General features: G+C 34.9%; 1 protein-coding gene and 1 pseudogene across 1 annotated transcript; one reads left to right on the top strand and one right to left on the bottom strand.

The window, feature by feature from the left end:
* The window catches only part of LOC139900331 (valine--tRNA ligase, mitochondrial 1-like), a 122,071-nt pseudogene extending 110,267 nt beyond the window's left edge, over positions 1–11,804 (top strand).
* A 721-nt stretch (positions 11,805–12,525) lies between these two features.
* On the bottom strand, positions 12,526–14,355 carry LOC139900330 (uncharacterized). The gene has a single exon (XM_071883114.1). It carries the CDS (start codon positions 14,353–14,355, stop codon positions 12,526–12,528), a length of 1,830 nt encoding a protein of 609 aa, XP_071739215.1.
* Between the last annotated feature and the right edge of the window lie 466 nt (positions 14,356–14,821).

The raw sequence follows: 14,821 nt of genomic DNA, 5'->3' as shown, positions 1-14,821 counted from the left end.
CAAATTTTGGTACCCAAATCCTTTCAGCCCTATACCGGGTTCCGTCTTCCCGAATATTAAGATGCTTCTCCGATCCTTTGGGTATTTCATCCTTTAAATTTCCCTCTTTTAAAACTCCTTGTTGCGCCTCCTTTATTTGAGTAGTAAGGTTATTATGAATCATTATATTCATAGATTTTACTCGAATGGGTTCTCTGTCCTTCCTGCTCAAGGCATCGGCTACCACATTTGCCTTCCCCGGGTGGTAACGAATCTCAAAGTCGTAATCATTCAATAATTCAATCCACCTACGCTGCCTCATATTCAGTTGTTTCTGATTAAATATGTGTTGAAGACTTTTGTGGTCGGTATATATAATACTTTTGACCCCATATAAGTAGTGCCTCCAAGTCTTTAATGCAAAAACAACCGCGCCTAATTCCAAATCATGCGTCGTATAATTTTGTTCGTGAATCTTCAATTGTCTAGACGCATAAGCAATCACCTTCGTTCGTTGCATTAATACACAACCGAGACCTTGCTTTGATGCGTCACAATAAATCACAAAATCATCATTCCCTTCAGGCAATGACAATATAGGTGCCGTAGTTAGCTTTTTCTTCAATAACTGAAACGCTTTCTCTTGTTCATCATTCCATTCAAATTTCTTCCCTTTATGCGTTAATGCAGTCAAGGGTTTTGCTATTCTGGAAAAGTCTTGGATGAACCTTCTGTAGTAACCAGCTAGTCCTAAAAACTGGCGTATGTGTTTCGGAGTTTTCGGGGTTTCCCACTTTTCAACAGTTTCTATCTTTGCCGGATCCACCTTAATACCTTCTTTGTTCACTATGTGACCGAGGAATTGAACTTCTTCCAACCAAAATGCACACTTTGAAAACTTAGCGTACAATTCTTCCTTCCTCAATACTTCTAACACCTTTCTCAAATGTTCACCGTGTTCTCGGTCATTCTTTGAGTAAATAAGTATGTCATCAATGAAAACAATGACAAACTTGTCAAGGTATGGTCCACACACTCGGTTCATAAGGTCCATGAACACAGCTGGTGCATTAGTTAAACCAAACGGCATGACCATAAACTCGTAATGACCGTAACGTGTTCTGAAAGCAGTCTTTGGAATATCATCTTCTTTCACCCGCATTTGATGATACCCGGAACGTAAGTCAATTTTTGAATAAACAGACGAGCCTTGTAGTTGATCAAATAAGTCGTCGATTCTCGGTAGTGGGTAGCGATTCTTGATGGTAAGTTTGTTCAACTCTCGGTAGTCGATACACAACCTGAATGTACCATCTTTCTTCTTGACAAACAAAACAGGAGCTCCCCACGGTGATGTGCTTGGTCGAATGAAACCACGCTCTAAAAGTTCTTGTAATTGGCTTTGCAGTTCTTTCATCTCGCTGGGTGCGAGTCTGTAAGGAGCACGAGCTATTGGTGCAGCTCCTGGTACAAGATCTATTTGAAATTCAACGGATCGATGTGGGGGTAATCCCGGTAATTCTTTCGGAAATACATCGGGAAATTCTTTTGCGACAGGAACATCATTGATGCTCTTTTCTTCAGTTTGTACTTTCTCGACGTGTGCTAAAACAGCATAGCAACCTTTTCTTATTAGTTTTTGTGCCTTCAAATTACTAATAAGATGTAGCTTCGTGTTACCCTTTTCTCCGTACACCATTAAGGGTTTTCCTTTTTCTCGTATAATGCGGATTGCATTTTTGTAACAAACGATCTCTGCTTTCACTTCTTTCAACCAGTCCATACCGATTATCACATCAAAACTCCCTAACTCTACTGGTATCAAATCAATCTTAAATGTTTCGCTAACCAGTTTAATTTCTCGATTCCGACATATATTATCTGCTGAAATTAATTTACCATTTGCTAATTCGAGTAAAAATTTACTATCCAAAGGCGTCAATGGACAACTTAATTTAGCACAAAAATCTCTACTCATATAGCTTCTATCCGCACCCGAATCAAATAAAACGTAAGCAGATTTATTGTCAATAAGAAACGTACCCGTAACAAGCTCCGGGTCTTCCTGTGCCTCTACCGCATTAATATTGAAAACTCTTCCACGGCCTTGTCCATTCGTGTTCTCCTGGTTCGGGCAATTTCTAATAATGTGGCCTGGTTTTCCACATTTATAACAAACTACATTGGCATAACTTGCTCCGACACTACTTGCTCCGCCATTACTCGTTCCGACACCATTTGTTCCTTTCGTTCTATTAACCCCTGGTCCGTAGACCTCACACTTCGCCGCGCTATGACCATTTCTTTTACACTTGTTGCAAAATTTGGTGCAGAACCCCGAGTGATACTTTTCACACCTTTGGCATAGCTGTTTCTGATTGTTGTTGTTGTTGCGGTTATTATTGTTGTTGGGATGATTGTTGTAGTTGCTGTTGTTGTTGTTGTTGTTGTTGTTGTTGAGCCGTTTGTTGTAGTTGCGATTGATGTTGCGATTGTTGTTGTTGTTGTATTGGTGATTCTTATCACCATTTTCCTCCCACTTTCTTTTGACTTGCTTCACATTGGCCTCTTCAGCAGTCTGTTCTTTAATTCTTTCTTCAATCTGGTTCACTAGTTTGTGAGCCATTCTACATGCCTGTTGTATGGAGGCGGGCTCGTGTGAACTTATATCTTCTTGGATTCTTTCCGGTAATCCTTTCACAAACGCGTCGATCTTCTCTTCCTCATCTTCGAATGCTCCCGGACACAATAGGCACAATTCTGTGAATCGTCTTTCGTACGTGGTAATATCAAATCCTTGGGTTCGTAACCCTCTAAGTTCTGTCTTGAGCTTATTGACCTCGGTTCTGGGACGGTACTTCTCGTTCATCAAGTGCTTGAATGCTGACCACGGTAGTGCGTACGCATCGTCTTGTCCCACTTGCTCTAGATAGGTATTCCACCATGTTAACGCAGAACCTGTGAAGGTATGCGTAGCGTACTTCACTTTGTCTTCTTCAGTACACTTACTTATGGCAAACACCGATTCGACCTTCTCGGTCCACCGTTTCAATCCGATCGGTCCTTCGGTTCCATCAAATTCCAAAGGTTTGCAGGCAGTGAATTCTTTGTAGGTGCATCCTACACGATTTCCTGTACTGCTAGATCCAAGGTTATTGTTGGTATGTAGCGCAGCCTGTACTGCGGCTATGTTTGAAGCTAGAAAAGTACGGAATTCCTCTTCATTCATATTCACGGTGTGTCGAGTAGTCGGTGCCATTTCCTTCAAAATAGTTAAATGGAACAAGTTAATCATACAGAATATTAAGAGTAGTTAATAGTATTTCGTAGCATAATATGAACTCATTTATAAAAGCTTTTTCTTCATATTAGCGTTTTATAAGTTTAAATTCGGGTAGTACCTACCCGTTAAGTTCATACTTAGTAGCTAATATACAATTCAACTACTACAATTCTATATGAAAAACTGATTATAATAATATTTCGCATTCAAACTTTTATACAATATTTTACAAACTTACAATACCGCTTATTTTACATAAAGCATGAAATATAGCACACAATAACTTTGATACAAGATAGTTGTGAAGATAATTCTAGCTAATACACAAGTCGTTCAGCAAAGGCAATAAAGACACGTAATTCATACGTCCAGAAACAAGTCATGCATTCTGGTTTTACTAGGACTACTTCCCATCCTTGGTCTTGTGCAACATAACCGTTATGGCCGTTGATAAGACAGCGTGATGTAACGTCATCAAAGGGACGAGGGTTACGTAATGTCCAACAGTCCCGTAACAATCTAAAAACCTCATTTCTTACCCCAATTACCGACTCCGTCACTTGTGGAAATGTTTTGTTTAATAGTTGTAGCCCGATGTTCTTGTTCTCACTTTGGTGAGAAGCGAACATTACTAATCCGTAAGCATAACATGCTTCTTTATGTTGCATGTTAGCCGCTTTTTCTAAATCACGAAGTCCAATATTCGGATATATTGAGTCAAAATAATTTCTTAACCCGTTGCGTAAAATAGCATTTGGGTTCCCCGCAATATATGCGTCAAAGTAAACACATCGTAACTTATGGGTTTCCCAATGTGATATCCCCCATCTTTCAAACGAAAGTCTCTTATAAACCAAGACATTCTTGGAACGTTCTTCGAATGTCTTACAAACTGATCTCGCCTTAAATAGTTGTGCCGAGGAATTCTGGCCGACTCTAGACAAGATTTCATCAATCATGTCTCCGGGTAGGTCTCTTAAAATATTGGGTTGTCTATCCATTTTGTGTTTTTAAACTGTAAAATAGACAAGAGTTAGATTCATAAAAAAATACTTATTAATACAAGCAATTTTTACATATATCATAAAGCATAAGAACACTATATTACATATATTACACCACACGAATACAACTCTCTTATTCCGACTCGTTCGTTTCTTCTTCTTCGATTTTTGTTCGTTTTGCCAAGTTTCTAGGGATATATGATGTTCCCCTAATACGAGCCGTCATTATCCACATTGGTTTAGAAAAACCTGGTGGTTTAGAGGTTCCCGGGTCATTGTTACAACTTAAGGACTTCGGGGGTTGACGATACATATACAGTTCATCGGGGTTGGAATTAGATTTCTCTATTTTTATGCCCTTTCCCTTATTATTTTCTTTTGCCTTTTTAAATTCAGTTGGGGTAATTTCTATAACATCATCGGAATTCTCGTCGGAATCCGATTCATCAGAGAATTGGTAATCCTCCCAATATTTTGCTTCCTTGGCGGAAACACCATTGACCATAATTAACTTTGGTCGGTTGGTTGAGGATTTTCTTTTACTTAACCGTTTTATTATTTCCCCCACCGGTTCTATTTCTTCATCCGGTTCCGATTCTTCTTCCGGTTCCGATTCTTCTTCCGGTTCCGACTCTTCTTCCGGTTCCTCTTTGGGAACTTGTGAATCAGTCCACAAATCATTCCAATTTACATTTGACTCTTCATTATTATTAGGTGAGTCAATGGGACTTGTTCTAGAGGTAGACATCTATCACATAATATCAAACACGTTAAGAGATTAATATATCACATAATATTCATATGTTAAAAATATATAGTTTCCAACAAAAATGTTAAGCAATCATTTTTAAAGAAAACACGGTCGAAGTCCAGACTCACTAATGCATCCTAACAAACTCGATAAGACACACTAATGCAAATTTTCTGGTTCTCTAAGACCAACGCTCGGATACCAACTGAAATGTCCCGTTCTTATTGATTAAAAACGTTCCATATTAATTGATTTCGTTGCGAGGTTTTGACCTCTATATGAGACGTTTTTCAAAGACTGCATTCATTTTAAACAAACCATAACCTTTATTTCATCAATAAAGGTTTAAAAAGTTTTACGTAGATTATCAAATAATGATAATCTAAAATATCATGTTTACACACGACCATTACATAATGGTTTACAATACAAATATGTTACAACAAAATAAGTTTCTTGAATGCAGTTTTTACACAATATCATACAAGCATGGACTCCAAATCTTGTCCTTATTTAAGTATGCGACAGCGGAAGCTCTTAATAATCACCTGAGAATAAACATGCTTAAAACGTCAACAAAAATGTTGGTGAGTTATAGGTTTAACCTATATATATCAAATCGTAACAATAGACCACAAGATTTCATATTTCAATACACATCCCATACATAGAGATAAAAATCATTCATATGGTGAACACCTGGTAACCGACAATAACAAGATGCATATATAAGAATATCCCCATCATTCCGGGACACCCTTCGGATATGATATAAATTTCGAAGTACTAAAGCATCCGGTACTTTGGATGGGGTTTGTTAGGCCCAATAGATCTATCTTTAGGATTCGCGTCAATTAGGGTGTCTGTTCCCTAATTCTTAGATTACCAGACTTAATAAAAAGGGGCATATTCGATTTCGATAATTCAACCATAGAATGTAGTTTCACGTACTTGTGTCTATTTTGTAAATCATTTATAAAACCTGCATGTATCCTCATCCCAAAAATATTAGATTTTAAAAGTGGGACTACAACTCACTTTCACAGATTTTTACTTCGTCGGGAAGTAAGACTTGGCCACTGGTTGATTCACGAACCTATAACAATATATACATATATATCAAAGTATGTTCAAAATATATTTACAACACTTTTAATATATTTTGATGTTTTAAGTTTATTAAGTCAGCTGTCCTCGTTAGTAACCTACAACTAGTTGTCCACAGTTAGATGTACAGAAATAAATCGATAAATATTATCTTGAATCAATCCACGACCCAGTGTATACGTATCTCAGTATTGATCACAACTCAAACTATATATATTTTGGAATCAACCTCAACCCTGTATAGCTAACTCCAACATTCACATATAGAGTGTCTATGGTTGTTCCGAAATATATATAGATGTGTCGACATGATAGGTCGAAACATTGTATACGTGTCTATGGTATCTCAAGATTACATAATATATAATACAAGTTGATTAAGTTATGGTTGGAATAGATTTGTTACCAATTTTCACGTAGCTAAAATGAGAAAAATTATCCAATCTTGTTTTACCCATAACTTCTTCATTTTAAATCCGTTTTGAGTGAATCAAATTGCTATGGTTTCATATTGAACTCTATTTTATGAATCTAAACAAAAAAAGTATAGGTTTCTAGTCGGAAAAATAAGTTACAAGTCGTTTTTGTAAAGGTAGTCATTTCAGTCGAAAGAACGACGTCTAGATGACCATTTTAGAAAACATACTTCCACTTTGAGTTTAACCATAATTTTTGGATATAGTTTCATGTTCATAATAAAAATCATTTTCTCAGAATAACAACTTTTAAATCAAAGTTTATCATAGTTTTTAATTAGCTAACCCAAAACAGCCCGCGGTGTTACTACGACGGCGTAAATCCGGTTTTACGGTGTTTTTCGTGTTTCCAGGTTTTAAATCATTAAGTTAGCATATCATATAGATATAGAACATGTGTTTAGTTGATTTTAAAAGTCAAGTTAGAAGGATTAACTTTTGTTTGCGAACAAGTTTAGAATTAACTAAACTATGTTCTAGTGATTACAAGTTTAAACCTTCGAATAAGATAGCTTTATATGTATGAATCGAATGATGTTATGAACATCATTACTACCTTAAGTTCCTTGGATGAACCTACTGGAAAAGAGAAAAATGGATCTAGCTTCAATGGATCCTTGGATGGCTCAAAGTTCTTGAAGCAAAATCATGACACGAAAACAAGTTCAAGTAAGATCATCACTTGAAATAAGATTGTTATAGTTATAGAAATTGAACCAAAGTTTGAATATGATTATTACCTTGTATTAGAATGATAACCTACTGTAAGAAACAAAGATTTCTTGAGGTTGGATGATCACCTTACAAGATTGGAAGTGAGCTAGCAAACTTGAAAGTATTCTTGATTTTATGAAACTAGAACTTTTGGAATTTATGAAGAACACTTAGAACTTGAAGATAGAACTTGAGAGAGTTCAATTAGATGAAGAAAATTGAAGAATGAAAGTGTTTGTAGGTGTTTTTGGTCGTTGGTGTATGGATTAGATATAAAGGATATGTAATTTTGTTTTCATGTAAATAAGTCATGAATGATTACTCATATTTTTGTAATCTTATGAGATATTTCATGCTAGTTGCCAAATGATGGTTCCCACATGTGTTAGGTGACTCACATGGGCTGCTAAGAGCTGATCATTGGAGTGTATATACCAATAGTACATACATCTAAAAGTTGTGTATTGTACGAGTACGAATACGGGTGCATACGAGTAGAATTGTTGATGAAACTGAACGAGAATGTAATTGTAAGCATTTTTGTTAAGTAGAAGTATTTTGATAAGTGTATTGAAGTCTTTCAAAAGTGTATAAATACATATTAAAACACTACATGTATATACATTTTAACTGAGTCGTTAAGTCATCGTTAGTCGTTACATGTAAGTGTTGTTTTGAAACCTTTAGGTTAACGATCTTGTTAAATGTTGTTAACCCAATGTTTATAATATCAAAAGAGATTTTAAATTATTATATTATCATGATATTATGATGTACGAATATCTCTTAATATGATATATATACATTAAATGTCGTTACAACGATAAACGTTACATATATGTCTCGTTTCAAAATCATTAAGTTAGTAGTCTTGTTTTTACATATGTAGTTCATTGTTAATATAATTAATGATATGTTTACTTATCATAATATCATTTTAACTATATATATAACCATATATATGTCATCATATAGTTTTTTTTACAAGTTTTAACGTTCGTGAATCACCGGTCAACTTGGGTGGTCAATTGTCTATATGAAACCTATTTCAATTAATCAAGTCTTAACAAGTTTGATTGCTTAACATGTTGGAAACATTTAATCATGTAAACATCAATCTCAATTAATATATATAAACATGGAAAAGTTCGGGTCACTACAGTTGGGGCGGTTTGGTGACTAGCCGACCCCCTTTCGACTAAAACCTTCTTATTAGTCGATTAACGCTAAAAGTCAGGTCAAAGTCCGGAAAGTCGGTCAAAAGTTGACTTTTTGTCTAGCCTTGTTCTAGTGTAAACGAAAATGCAAACCCGTTTAAAAGTTAGCTAGGAAAAACACCTACTTACATGATATCCCTTAAAGATAAATTACTTGATGCACTATTTATACGTACAAAACATTAAAAAAAAACCTATATATTATTTAAAAGTCTAACATTAGTCAACATCCATCTCGACACGTCATGACTGATTCGACCTTTAAAGGTCACCATAGAGGGACAAAAAAAGGACTTTCCTAAAGGCATTCCTGAATGTGGTACAGATGCCTTTGCTTTGCCCTTACCTCATACACAGCTCAGGTACCATATATATATATATATATATATATATATATATATATATATATATATATATATATATATATATATATATATATATAAATTTGTGTATCAACAATTAAATGAGCGGGTTGAGTAAGAGGTCAAATTTGTTGCAGGTAAAAACATGTAACCTTTTTGTATGTATCAGCAGGCTGGGTCGAACAAGTATACGTTTTACAGAAGTATAGATTTTCGTAAATAAATCATGTGTCGACTTGTTTCTCACATTTGACTTGTTTTCTTAAATACTCCCTCTATCTCAAACAAACTGTCCCGTTGACCTTTGAAAGTCTTTCATTTTAAATTTTGACTTTAAAGTTTTTATTTGTGATATATATTAAAATTTGACGAAAATTGTAATATGAATGGATTCGGTCTTGAAACATTTTAATTAAAGATCAAAACTTGATCTGAAACCGACTTTTGGGTTGCATTTGCCACGTTGTATTATATGCTCTTCTTGAAACTAATATTTGCTTATTTTGCATCTCTTTAGTCTGGCAATATAAATTTGGACATACTACGTGTAAATGGGTATAGGCAGTGGTGTAATAAACTATGGAATGCAGTTCGATTTGCCTTGACCAAACTCGGGGACGAGTATACCCCTCCAACAAATATAAACCCATAAAAGGTGCCATTTATCTGTCAGTGGATACTTTCGGTACTAAACAAAACTATATTGAAAACAGTATCATCTTTGGAGTCTTATGAGTTCTCAGATGCATCAAGTGCTGTATATTCATGGTGGCTGTCTCAACTTTGTGACATTTTTATTGAAGTTATCAAACCTACTTCTATGGTGATGATGATGCATCAATGGTATCTGCAAGGGGTTATGTAAAGGATACATTGTGGGTGTGTTTAGATTATGGGTTGAGATTGCTAGATCCTTTTATGCCGTATGTTACTGAAAAATTGCGGCAACGTCTTCAGTCACCAAAGCATTATACACGAGAGAAGTCCATTATGACAAGTGAATATCCATCAATTGTGGAGGGTAGCCATTGATATACTAAGAAAAAATGTCAAATTATTAATATACCCTTGTGTCTATAACTATGAAAGTTACTATTCACAAAGGGCATGTCAGTAATTTAATTATCTAAAAATTGGAGGTGGCAAAATAGGTGGACTGGGAGTAGTTGAGTTGACCCGAAAATCCGTGTCTATTATTGTTTCTTACATTAATTTATAACCATTTTTTTTCAAAAAATTAATAAATTAAATAATAATAATAATAACAAAAAATTAAAAATTAAAGAAAATAGGAGTATTTTTGTGTCGAAAAATACTTTTTTTCGAGTCACGATTTTTTGTCTTATTTCTTTATTAGTAACTATTATTATCCTTATTTTCTTCCTAGAAGTTTTGCCCGTTTGACTCGAATCGACCTAATCATACTAGTAGGAATTAGGTCGAGCTGGCCCAAAAACACCTTTGGCCAGATATATAAACTTTTTGTATAATTAGTAATATGATATGATGATTCAAAAGTTGCCAGTATATTTCAATAAAACTCTAATTATCCGAATAAACTGATTTAAGAGGTTTTGTGCATGATAAGGGAACTTTGGGCGACTTTTGAAAGCTGTATTTTAAGCTAATACTTTTACCCCTTTGACCCATTAGAGATAAAGCATAGGCTGTAAGATTGATTCTTTAGGCTTCTTTTTTGACCTGCTAGAGATAAAGCACATGAATTGACCCATTCTAAAGTAAATGGGTTGAACTGCCACAAAGATATTAATTTGTATTTGACATGCTTATGATATTGACCAGTCTCAACTGTCTTTTGTGAGATCAAGTGGCTCATGGTGTTATGGTTTACTTTTTACAGTCTTGGACAAATGAAAAGGTCGAATATGAAATGGAAATGGTTGAGTCCGTAGTTAAATCATTCAGATCAATTAGGGCAAATCTTCCTGCTACGGAAGCAAACAAAAGGTACATGTTATATTAAACAGATCTGAACTGTGGGCGGGTTTTGATGCGTGTTTAAATAGTGGCTGTGATATCAAATGATCAAAGTATTGATCTACGGTTTTATATAACAAAAGAATATCATATCTTTTACAGACTACCAGGTTATGCAGTTTCTCGAACTGATATAATTGCAGACCTTCTCAAGCGACGTGAAATAGAAGTTAAATCCCTAGCGAACTTATCATCGTTAATATTAATGCGAAATCAAATACCATGTTCTTCTCGTTTTAAGAAACTTATTACATCCACATTAATGCTCAAATTTTATTATATTTTATTACAACAAATCTATGTATATCTCATTTATGGGGATTAATTAACAGCTTTCAGGTTCTATGTGAAAATGATGCCGCTCCAGCTGGGTGTGCAGTATCAATTGTAAATGAAGCGCTTAATGTTTATCTTGATTCTCAAGGAGCTATCGATGTTAATAAGGAACGCGTAAAGCTCAATGCACACTTGGCAGACTTGCTCAGGTAAGCATTATTTTTAATTGAAAAATGTGATTAGTCACTAAGTTTCTTTGACTCTTAAACGGTTAAAACTTGAGTGTCCGTTTGACCACAGACGTATATACGTTGATGCATTTGCAATCTCATTGATTGATCACTTAATGTTTCGCCAGACAAAAAGATACCATAAACAATGCAATAACTGCCACGGGCTACGAGAAGGTTCCAACTCATATAAAAGACGCCAACATGACAAAATTGGCCATGTTAATGCAAGAAATATTGTCTATTGAAGAAGCTGTTCGACACATTGAACTACACGACGTGGCTGCTATAGATTCAGCTTAAGAAATTTAAGTGGACAAATGTTTAGAATACATATCTAGATGTGTTTTATATACCTATATTTATAACTTAGGTCATCATCTTCCATATTTATTTGTGAGTAAGCTTAAAGCTGTTAAATGAATTGCTTTTTACTACTGAGTAAGCTTAGAACTGCATTTTGACTTTTAAGTGTCAACTGTCAAACTAGACAGCTTAAAGATAAAAAAAAAAAAAAAAAAAAAAAAAAAATACTCTACGTATGAGATACAGAGTAATAATCAGCGTGAGACAAAGTGATATCACAATCAAACTTAAAAAACAGAAAACGATGTAGGTTAGCAGGTTCCTTTAAACACACATGAAATAATGAAGCTTATGAACAGACAATTGCTCGAATGAAAGGCACAAATGTTAAGGAAATGACTGCTTAAAATGAAGACGCCACTCGTCAAGAAATCCCATTTTATCAGAATCCATACTTGGTAACTCCCGCAATTCAAGTCTTTTTAGTATCTCTTCTGTTCTACCAAACAGCTTAGCGGCAACCTTAACACCACTCTCCCGTTTCTCTATGCCGTTTTCACGGCACTTGGTCTCTATGACTCGTGGTATGTTGGTGAAGCAGGCACAAAATATGTCTGCTATCATGCTAGATAACAGTGCAAACAATTGATCATCTTCGCTAATCATTTGATGATTGGTTCGGTAGTTAAACAAGATTGTTTTCGCAGAACGATACATCGAATTGGCCAAAATCAATTTCTCTGGAGTGTTCACCATGATTACCTCTCCATTCATTGTGTTATTGATTTCTAAAATTATTTCTTCTCCTTTATTAGCAAACCATTAAAGAATCTCGACCGGCGTTTTTCCTCTAAAAGCGCTTTCTTCCATTGTGTTATTCAACCACATGCACTTCTCTTCAACCTCATGCCACAAGGTCATACCCGCCTTTTGTATATTTCCATATTCATTTGTATTATTGATGATTTCTTCCACTTGATGCGTATACGAAAGACCTGCACGAACATTCTTGAGCAACCTATCAACATTTTTCTTAGGAATGTTGGGTAGTGAAATGGCAATGCATGTTAAAGTCACTACCGGTAAGCTCCAAATGTTAGCAAGTTTAATACAACTTATATCTTCAACTTGATCACTGTCAAATTTCTCTACTCCCTTAAATCCAGTAGAAGTGTCGAGAAACACCAAAAGATCTTTGTTTTGTTCCTTCTTCGCCTTTTGGATCAAGTTATTCACAGTGTTTGAAATGCGGTTCAACGTCCTGTCACCAAGCTCCTTTTCATCTTCGAGTTGCAAAACACAATCAGTAAGGTCTTGGTTCACATTATCTTTTCCTACTACAATAGGTATTTTAAATAACCTTGCCACCAACGACTTCCAACAATATGAACAGTACATGAATAAGATTACAATGACTGTTGGAATGAGCCCCATCATTTTGCTTGATACAATGATAACCTTCTGAATGCCAATGCAAAGTCCTAAAAAGAGATTTCGGAAATTACGGATAAAAGTTGTTGACCAGGAACCACGTGATAGAAAAGTTATATGACTTTCTTTCCAATCACACAACTTTTGGATCCAATATTTTTCCACTTTGAAGACCATAAAATAGTTCTTATTCCAATTCGTGAACAATTTGAAGTTTATGATTGTAAAACATCTAAATATTGGAGCAATGCTACCCACTACAACTCCAATTGACTGTGCTATAGCAATAAAAAACATTGACCACTTATAATCTGACCCAGGCGCATAAATAAAACTCCAATCCTCTATGTATTTTACTATTATAGGTAGTTCCAATACTAGACAAAGTACACAAATTATTCCAGAAGTAGAGGATAGCGTGTTACTAGCCATCACAAATTGAGGGCTACCACTTTCTGCCATAACCCAATATCTTCTAACATATTGTCTTAGTTTCTCAACCATAGACGACGTTAAGTTATCTTGACTGTCTAAAGTTCTTTTGCCTTTGGCTTGATACTTAATTTCTAAGATTCGCTTAAAAGAAGGAATTGCTATAGCTGATGAAATCATGATTATTAATAACCACAATAACATACTCACATAGATGTATGCGAACGTAGAGGAACTTATATAGTAGTTTTTAGAGTTTGGAAAACCAATTTCTTTATCATTATCTATAACACCGGTACTAATCTCGATGCAAATATTCACAACAATAGTGATTACGAGAATAACCAAACCTATGACGTTTGCAAGAAGTGTGTTGTTGTCCATAGATGCCAAAGAAGGCATAAAATTAGCCATCATCGTGCACATGAAGGCCATACTTCCTAACTTGGTTGCTTGGTCTAAATAATCTGGCATATAAGTATTAAGATCCACAGGCAATTTCATGGTGACAGTTATTATAGTAATAGAAGCAGCATTGAGTGTGAAATACTTTGATGGAAACCACAATTTTTTCTTTCGAAGACCATGTAACAAATCAGCTCCCATGGCAATGATGCACAAAATTGACGCTAGAGCGATGTAGATGCCAATCCACACCATTGGTTTGCTATACTTGTTCTGTTTTTCCACCTCTCTACAATATTCAAATGCGGAGGATGCAGATTCGTATGTGACGTTTGCAGATACCAGTTCATAGTAAATCTTCACACAACCTTTAGGATAGTACATGTTGATTATATCTTTTGAGCTAAGTACGTGATAATTAATTTGATTTGATTTTATATGAAACGTGAAGAAGATAAACTAACATCTCATAAAGCTTTTAAGCAAGTCATAATTCATATTCTTGAAAGTCCTAAGAAGTTGCATACTGAATTTTCATCCAAAAGTCTAGTCAATGCAATTGAAGACTCTTTCATTAAAAATGCTTTTTTTCTAATAAAATAAAAAATAAAATTCTAGAGACAGATACGAGCTTGTAGTTTCTAAGTAAATCATGATGACTGTTATTACTTGTAATGTGTTCCTTCCTTTTGTTTAAATAAATGAAACAACCATGACATTTCCCCTAGGCAAAAAAACGATGATTATTTTTCTCATGACATATTCTATATCCATAAAGCTTATTTACAATAAATACTCGTACCATTTAGGAATAGTCATTAACATTTTAATATCAACACTTGTAGAAACA

This window comes from Rutidosis leptorrhynchoides, chromosome 3, assembly GCF_046630445.1.
Source record: "Rutidosis leptorrhynchoides isolate AG116_Rl617_1_P2 chromosome 3, CSIRO_AGI_Rlap_v1, whole genome shotgun sequence".
Classification (NCBI taxonomy): Eukaryota; Viridiplantae; Streptophyta; class Magnoliopsida; order Asterales; family Asteraceae; genus Rutidosis; species Rutidosis leptorrhynchoides.
This window is presented reverse-complemented; position numbering and strand designations above follow the sequence as displayed.

Excerpts from the sequence above, each read along its gene's own strand:
- LOC139900330 (XM_071883114.1), bottom strand. The coding sequence starts at position 14,355 with ATGTACTATCCTAAAGGTTGTGTGAAGATTTACTATGAACTGGTATCT.